This window comes from Aquarana catesbeiana, linkage group LG11 (genome assembly GCF_042186555.1).
Source record: "Aquarana catesbeiana isolate 2022-GZ linkage group LG11, ASM4218655v1, whole genome shotgun sequence".
NCBI classification, from domain to species: Eukaryota; Metazoa; Chordata; class Amphibia; order Anura; family Ranidae; genus Aquarana; species Aquarana catesbeiana.
In genome coordinates this window covers 37,687,044-37,696,377 of record NC_133334.1, presented here as the reverse complement: position 1 = coordinate 37,696,377, position 9,334 = coordinate 37,687,044, and the positions used below count along the sequence as shown (strand labels likewise).

Below are 9,334 nucleotides of genomic sequence, written 5' to 3'. Positions count from 1 at the left end.
GTGTTGTACTGGAAAGACTATTAGACAGCTAGCTCGAGCTGATACACTCACATGTGTTCGCTCTCAAAACAGCGTCTGTAGCGTGTTTAGCAGTCAGGTAATCACTCCTCCTCTCAGCTAGATCGAGTGTCTCCAACACTCGCGGCTGACGTCACTGGCTCCTCCTCCCGACGCGTTGCGTCCCAGGTCACTTGACATTCTCATAATCTACCATCGCATGCAAGAGTTATTGATTCCAAAATCTGGTATCTTTTAGTTTGCTACTATGTGTCTTTATGTGGTTGCATCTGGCTGCACTTCATCTCTATAGTGGAAATTTAAGGACAGAACATTTCTTTCTTTTTTTACGCCAGTTTTTTAACCATGAGCACCTGATACAGAGTATATGGTTGTGTTCAAAACTTCACTGTCTGTATGCAATCAATTCACATTCATATATTTATTTATTTATACGCACATGTTTGCGGTTTAGTTTCACATAGCACTTTGCACTTTGAATTAGTGGTCTGGAACTGCAGAGAGACCATTTTAATGCACAGTAGTTTTGCACAAGCGCACCTTATTTTACATTTTAAAAAATAGCACTTCATGCATTCATTTCTTAGAGGACTTCCTTCCTCTTCCTCTGCCCTTTTTGGCAGGACTGTCTTCCTCTTCAGAACTTTCCTCTCCATCTTTTTCCATTTTCTTCTTCTTTGCCTGTCCTGCCTTCTTGGAGGCTGCTGGCCTCTTTACAGGTTTTGGAGCCCCTGCTGCTATCTTTATTACCATTGATTTGTATGTGTTTGGTTTCTTTTTTTTTTTTTCTTCTTCTTCTTCTTTAACATTCTGCTTAAAAATTTGTGAATCAGTACTGCTTGGACCTTGAAGAAGGGGACATACCCCGAAAGCTTGTCCTGAAAAATTGCATGTTAGTGCAAATAAAAAAAGTATCACGGACAGTACTCAATTTTCTCAGGTTTTGTAGGAGATTCTGGATCTTCTTCTTCTTCCACCTCCTCCTCAACTTCTTCCTCTGCCCAGGAGTGGTCTTCTTCCAATGCAACACGCTGACCACTAATGAAAATTGTCCCAGATCCAGACTTCAGCTTGAATGTGACTGGAGGAGTCAATTCAATGCCCACCATGGTAGCCATTGGTAGAATAGATGGCTTTAGTGTGGCAATAGGAACTGGTTTTGCATCACTTCCTTCTACTGCTTGAAGGACTATTTCTACTATGTGAAACTCATCCTTTGCCGTATTCCCAAGACATACTGTCCTTAACGCCAATTGATGCTCACTCAGATCTCCGTTCTGACTGGCGGGAAGGGTTGGATTTTGTGTTCCTGCAAAGCAAGGAACAAAATCCATCTCTTAAGAAAAAAAGGATATATGGGAAGGTAGGGCATTAAACGGTCTCCTCCAGACAAGCAACAATACATGTATATATGTTTACATATTTATTAGAAAATTGAAAAATCACATATAGACAAAAGACAGTAGGGAAAGGACATACATATCCCGACATATAAAATCACATTGTATATACAGCATAGCACAGTATGGATATTACATTGGAATAGCTAAAAGCTAACATGTTTTGCGGTCTGTGTATTCGCTTTTTCAGGGCTTGCTTGTTCCATAGCTAGCTCAAAATTCTTTCTTTTTTTTTGTTGGGATAGAGAGTTACATTCATATATAAAGACATTTATATGTGTATTTATGTTCTGTTTAAATACAGATGTTGAGCTAGCTATGGAACAAGCAAGCCCTGAAAAAGTGGATACACAGACCATGAAACATGTTGGCTTTTAGCTATTCCAATGTAAGATCCGTACTGTGCTATGCTGTATATACAATGTGATTTGATATGTAGGGATATGTATGTCCTTTGCCTACTGTCTTTTGTCTATATGTGATTTTTCAATTTTCTAATAAATATTTAAACATATATACATGTATTGTTGCTTGTCTGGAGGAGGTCGTATACCTTGAGGGTTGACATTCCAAGACAATAATATCCTTAGTCTATGAGCCCAGACTATATAACTTCACTATACAAAATCCATCTCTTGCCTTAGTAAAAGCACCTAACACAGTACACAAAAATACATGCTGGGGACACATTTAACCCTTCGATCACCTTAGATGGGTGTCTGGTGAGTCACGTGGGATTTTCTCCAATACTCCAAATTAAATGTGTTACTGGTAGTTTTGTTACTATTTAAATTTCCATGATATTGTAACTATGAGATTGTATGTTTCCATCGATGTTTTGGTTGACGCCTCTTGAAGAAGCGGCATAGGCCGCGAAACTTGTTGAGGACCATGTCTACACCTACATCACTGTGTCTCCACATACCTGTGGGGGCCTTTAAAACTGCTTTTAATGTTAATTTCATGTGGTATTTCTGCAACAATTACTTACCTGTTCTTGTTGTAATTTGTGTATTGTTTGTTCATCTTGTAATAAATGCTATATTTTTTTATAAATTCCCTGTTGTATTTCTGGGTACCAAGATAGTCCTAACCACCATTGGTGACCGAGGGCATTGTTTGGAGTAGCCCTTGACTAATCTCCCCTTTCTCCAGAAGCAGCACAGCAATGAGCCAATCTCTCTGTCACTCTGCTCTCTCTTCCTATCAGTATGCTTCTTGCCAGCACACATACTAATTGGCTCTTTGTGTTGCTTCTCTTTCTCCCAATCTGAGCCCTGCTGTACAGAGACTTGAAAACGCTGATACCAAATCAAATGCAGGTACGTATGGCTTGTTTTTAAAAAGTTAATTTTATGATGTACTAATTAATTCAATAATTTTGTGTTTTTATTTCTGCCTAGAATTTAGCTTGAAATGATAGGGAACAGTAGAATGATTATTTCATATGTCTGCTTGTTAATATTTTCCAGGATGCAGGTAAGTATGTATAACAATATTCCAAAGAGCTACTAAACAATCCTAGGTCAACTATTGCTCAAATAGCTAGGCCCCAGACAATACTAGTTCAGCCATTGATATATCAATGTTCCATTACCCCAATTATTTGGCACTTACTTAATGTGGTCAGTAACTGGTCACCAGGAAGGTCTCAAGGACAGTTCCCCAGTGTTTTGGGATGCAGATAATTATATGGAGCATATTTTCAAAGAGTTACCAAATAATCCTGGGTCAACTGGTGCTCAAATAGCTAGGCTCCATTAACCCATTTATCTGGCACTTACCTAAATTGGTCAGTAACTGGTGTCCAGGAACGTTTAGACGACATATATATAGGAGACTCCAGAGTGCTGCATGGGATTGAGGTGGAAGAGGAAACGCAAGATTGGTGAGTAGGATTGGGATGGGAAACATGAAAACATTAGAGTTCTTTTGTGGGATTGGGGTGGAAAATGGAGATAGGAAACTCTAAGGTTCTGCATTGGATTACAGAAAAAGAGGGGTATGCTGTATAAACCCATTTGTGATTTTACAGCGATATAGGAAACCCAAGCGTGCTACATGGGATTGGATTTGAAAAGATTATAGAAAATTCTAGAATACTGCATGGGATTGGGATGGAAGAGGGGTAGGGGAAACTCTAGAGTGCTGGAAGGAATTGGGGTGGAGGATAAAAAATCTTAGGCTACTGAAAGGGATTTAGAAGTAAGAGAGACATAAAAAGGTCTTGGTGCCCAACCTATAGCCTGAGGACCACATGTGGCCCTTTGGTACTTGTTGTGTGGTTCATGGGCCCCAGCTCTTGGTGATGAGAGTGGGATCATTGGTTTGTAAAGGGGTAATGTAGGAGAAGTAATCACTACTATCCTCATGTAACATGTCCCCAGTCTCTCACTGTCATGTCTCTATTTCTCCAACCCAACCAGGAGGATGTCTATGGTCTCTGACCACCATTTCCTCTAGTATGTCTATAGTTTTTGACATTCCTTTTTAGCATTTGATATATTGAACACAATGCGTGGCCCTTTGGTGATATCAGGGGCCACAGCTGAGGCCCCCTGTATGTTGTAAATGTACAATGATTGCCCTAAAGGGCTCAGTAGGATTGCAGTGGGAGAGGGATATTAAAACACTGGAGTGCTCTGTTAAAGAAACACAATGTACTGTATATATGGAAAAGCTTAGACTTGCATGGGATTGGGGTGGAAGAGGAAGATAAAAAAAGAACTTAGACAACTTCAAGGGATTTTGACGGAAGAGGGACATAATAAACCCTATAGCCCTGGTGTCCAATCTATAGCCTGAGGGTCACATACTACCCTTTGGTACTTGTGTGGCTCATGGGCCCCAGCTATTGCTGATGAGATTAGGATCACTGGTTTGTAAAAGGGAAATGTAGGGGCAGTAATCGCTACTATCCTCATGTAATATATCCCCAGTCACTCATCGTCTTCTACAGCATGTCTCCATCCTCCAACTTTACCTGGAGCATGTCTGCAGTCTCTGACCATCATTTCCTCTAGCAGGTCTTCATTCTCTGACGGTCCTTTCTAGCTTTTGATATAATAAATATCAGGGGTTTTTTTTGGGCAGTAACGTGGGGGAACGCAGTTCTGGCACCTCCAGAACCTCCAGCACTGAATGTATGTAATGCTAAGAGGTGATGGGGTGTGCTGGAGGGTCTGTTGATGCTAGCTGCTAAGGGATCTGTTGTCACTAGGAGGATCTATTGTTGTGGCAGGTCTATTGTTGCTGGGAGAAACTATTGTTGCTGGGGGGACCTAATGTTGATGGGGGGGTCTATTGTTGCTGGGAAGGATCTACTGTTGAAGGAGAGGTCTACTGATGCTGGCTGCTGGGAGATCAATTGTTGCTGGGGGGGGGTCTATTGTTGCTGGGGGGTGGTCTATTGTTTCTGGCTGCAGGGGATTTATTTTAATGCTCTTCTGGTTTTCAATAACACATTCCATACAAATTACTTAGCACCACAAAATGACACTAGGTTCTGTATTCTATAAAAAGGGCGATACCGGGAGGTGGGTAGGGGGTGGAACCAAGAGATGGCGCTCTGAGGTGGGTAGGGGGTAGAGACAAGGGGTGACTGGGAATAGGGAATACCTGCACCTATACTCTGAGAAAAAAGCCCTGCTGAATACTAGGTGTGGCCCTTCAGGGGCCACAGTTCAGGCCCATAGGCCTTGCAAGTTGCCAACCACTGCCCTAAAGTTCTCAGTGGGATTGCATTGGAAGAAGAATAGAAAAACTTAGAGTGCTGCATCAAAGAAACACAATGTGTATCTTCACAGAAAAGGTTGTTTTTCAAATTATAATAACTATGTATCCATTTTCAAATGGAAAAAAAGAAAGCTAAAAAAAATCATGTTTTTTTTTCATTTTCATTCTGAACTGCTATCGATCTGCAGACAATTATCAAGACCTGTTCAGTAAATGATTTTGGTTTCCATGCACCTGTATACCTCAAGGCTGCTTGATCACAGACATCTACAGAAAGAACAGAGCCTTGTCAACACATCGACCTGAAAGCAGAAATTAGCATCACTCTAGCCACAGGACACACCTAAAAGGAAAAACATAAATCAGCCAATATACAGCAGAATCCGGATGTTCTGCCTATCGCGGGGTGTACCGCTTTCTCTGCTGTCAGCATGTACATATTGTCCTTAGCAGCTGGAAGTGTCATGAATAGAGGCAGTAATTCTTACAGATGCCTTTTATTTTGTCAGCTCCAATGTATAAAAGTAATGATTTTTTCCAACATTCTCATTAAAAAAAAAGTCTTTATCTGATCCATAGACTGAAGGCTGGCTTCCATTCTGTGGTTTGACAATTTCTACATCTGAAAAGTAAACAGTAGTCAAACATTAATATGTGGCCTTCGTACTGAATCAGGATTAGCAGTCTACTGCGGCACGCCATTTGATTTCTATCTTGGCATGCATGTTCTGCACCTGGCTGCCTTGCTGAGTGTATCCATATGGTGGTTGGCTTCCCGTATCTTTGTGTTTTGACTGGCTCTGGATTTGTTGACTTTGATAGCGAACCCCTTTCTCCACCTCCAAGCACTTGACCAAAAAGCAAACACTGGCCGAAGGAATACAGAGGGAAAGGAGGCCGACACGTCTCACTTCCTTCTGCATTCCAGATGTTGTTGGCGATCTCTTCTCTCCTCTGAAGCCAGCGCCGCTGGAAGGATCATGTGACCAGACCAGAGTGCTCAGAGAATAGCTATGTAGGTGGGGTGCAACATGGTGTGGCGGCCAAAACACATAGTCCAAGTGTGATGAAAGAACTTGTATCGAAATAATGCAAAGACAGTTCACAATAAGCCCAGTGGGAAGACAGCCCAACCGGGAACACTCACAGCTCCAACAACGTATAGAGAGCTGGTTTCATCCGAACTTACGGCACCTGTTGAGAGGGGCAAAATGCGGCCTGGCTGTTTAGGGGAATGTCTGTGCCTGGGCCTCCTGGGGTAGTGATAGTATCCAGGCGGGCAGGGGTTTCTCCCATAGGGGTTAGGCTGTAATTGTCCAGCGATCGCTCGATGAGCGATTCCGTTGAGGCAGGGGATGGGGATATGTTGTGGGTGATGCTGGTGGGTGCCAGAGGTGTGTAGGCTAAAGTCGCTGGGGTGAGGACTTGCCTGTGCTCTGTTTGTCCTCCTGTGTGCTGGTCTCGTGGCTGAGATGCGGCTGCCATCTTGGATTCGGCCCGTTTTCCCTCAGCGGAGAATTGTGATCCCAGGTCCCGACGAGCTGAGCTGCCAGTCATGTAATTGCTGCTGGGGGGTTCACCGAATGATTCCCACTGTTGGCGGGTGTCCCGCTGGCTACAATCCGGCTCTAGGATGGCTTGATGGTTGAGGCAGTGTGGAGCTCCCGTCTTACGCGGCCATCTTGGAAGCTACCGCACAAGCGCCTAAACGGTGTGTTTTTTGCTTTTTTGGTTCCATAGACTTCAATGTGGAAGCTGCAGAAAAGCATGTAGTGCGTTTTTACTACAATTTTGCAGCAATTTTTAAAATTGCCGCCAAATCGCTGCAAAAACGCACTATATGCTTTCCTGCAACTTCTCCATTGAAGTCTATGGAACCAAAAAAAAAGCATTGTTTTGCATGTAAAAAAGTCCCTGACCCTTTCCAAAAACACAGCGGCTGAAAAAAGCATAGATGTGAACGTGTCCTATAGGAAACCATATTAAAAGGACTGTAGTGCGTTTCTGCAAAAAGCAACAAAAAATGCATAGGTGTGAATCAGGCCTTACACATTACTTAGCAAGCATGCACTTCAAATAAAAGGTCCAATCTAAAGTTCCATTGAACCCTCTGTACTTATTACTGTAATGCAGTCAAGCTCCATATACAGTAATACCAATCCTCTCCTAAATTTGTTTTTAAGTATTGTTATGTGCTGTAGCAAGGGTTGAAATACTTTGTTGGACCAATGCTCTCACACACACACACAATTAACAGTTCCAGCCTTGAGCGGTTTGACACTCCCTGAGCACCTCTGTTGATTAGGGCAGTGCTTGTGTCCGACTCTCCAAGGTGCTGTCAGCACAGGGCATTTTAACCCTTACTGCAGCTCTTATACACTAAGAAAACCTGAAAGGGTCATTTTTTTTTAGTTGTATATGCAGATGGACTCCGTTACAGTAATAAATACTGAGAGCCTGATTGGGCTTTAAGTATACACAAAGAGACCAAGATCCACCCTTGTCTGCAGCAGCATCCCACCAGATCAAGGTCAGCTCCACAATTGACTATCTCTAACTTCCGAAAGGACAGATTCCCCATTAAAACAACTGACACTAATGGGAAACACCATACCACCAGATGGGCCCCCTCACCTTGTAACCATCTAACCTTTTCACAGACCCTTTAACCCACCAAACTACTGTGACAATCACACAGTCTAGATAGGTGCTAGGTTACGTAGGTTTAATTACTGGCTCACTGTAATCAGTTGAAATGTATGTTATTGTTTTGGTCTGTTCTGTGTTTCTCTGGCTGTAGGGTTGACCGCTTTAGGCAAAAGTAGTAGTTGGCAACTCCAACATCCATATGAATATCTTTATTTCTTGCACAGGAGTAGATAAAATGCTTACACGTTTTGGTGAGTAGCCTTGTTCATAGAGTTGACGGCTTTCCCCTGTCTTTTTGGAAAGGTTCTGGAAGAAAGTGGGCTGGAAGAGTCAAATCAGCAGCTGAATATTTATGCTGCCCTGACCAATCCCGGGGAGAGGTGCCCAGATGGTGGCTGGGAAGGAGCATAACTACTCTGAGACTTGGAGCAGAGAGGTTCTTGTCCTAGAGGAGGAGATCCCAGCCTGGAGGGCTGCTGCCCTTCTGGACAGGCCTGCCATGTGTCTGTTGCTCATTGAGGTTCCAGCTAGGCTAGCTGGGGGGCCTATTCTCCTGAAATCTGGTGGAGTTGACTGAAAGACTCTCTTTGAGGATCTGATCTGGTATCACAGGCAAGGTGTCTGGAAAATATGGGAGGAGGCATCCAATTATCCAAGGACATTAGTGAGTACAGAATGGTGTAAGAGATCTCTGAGACTGTGTGTTGCTGCTTGTTCCTCTTGTGCTAGAGTCAGTGTTGCCAAAAAGAGGATATTATCTTTGGGTCCTGATTAGGGATGAGCCGAACACCCCCCGGTTCGGTTCGCACCAGAACCCGCGAACGGACCGAAAGTTCGCACGAACGTTAGAACCCCATTGACGTTTATGGGACTCGAACGTTCGAAATCAAAAGTGCTCATTTTAAAGGCTAATTTGCATGGTATTGTCCTAAAAAGGGTTTGGGGACCCGGGTCCTACCCCAGGGGACATGTATAAATGCAAAAAAAACTTTTAATAACGGCCGTTTTTTCGGGAGCAGTGATTTTAATGATGCTTAAAGTAAAAAAAAAAAAGTGAAATATTCCTTTAAATATCGTACCTGGGGGGTGTCTATAGTATGCCTGTAAAGTGACGCGTGTTTCCCATGTTTAGAACAGTCCCTGCACCAAATGTCATTTTTAAAGGAAAAAATCTCATTTAAAACTGCTTGCGGGTTTAATGTCATGTCGGGTCATGGCAATATGGATGAAAATCAGTGAGACAAACGGCATGGGTACCCCCCAGTCCATTACCAGGCCCTTTGGGTCTTGTATGGATATTAAGGGGAACCCCGCACCCAAATTAAAATAAGGAAAGGTGTGGGGCCACCAGGCCCTATATACTCTGAACAGCAGTATACAGGCGGTGCAAACAAGACAGGGACTGTAGGTTTGTTGTTAAGTAGAATCTGTTTGTAATTTTGAACATTTTTAACGTGTTTAGCTCCAGCCAAAAAATCTTTTCTAAGCTTTTTGGAAAACATAGGGAAGGGTTATCACCCCTGTGACATTTG

General features: G+C 42.9%; 1 protein-coding gene across 1 annotated transcript; it reads right to left on the bottom strand.

Annotated features, from left to right (window-relative positions):
* Positions 1-579: 579 nt before the first annotated feature.
* Positions 580-1,352, bottom strand: LOC141111686 (nucleoplasmin-like). Its single transcript, XM_073603833.1, has 2 exons — positions 968-1,352; positions 580-746 (listed from the first exon to the last, which is right to left on the bottom strand). Exons 1-2 carry the CDS (start codon positions 1,350-1,352, stop codon positions 595-597), a joined length of 537 nt encoding a protein of 178 aa, XP_073459934.1. The 3' UTR covers positions 580-594.
* Positions 1,353-9,334: the final 7,982 nt, after the last annotated feature.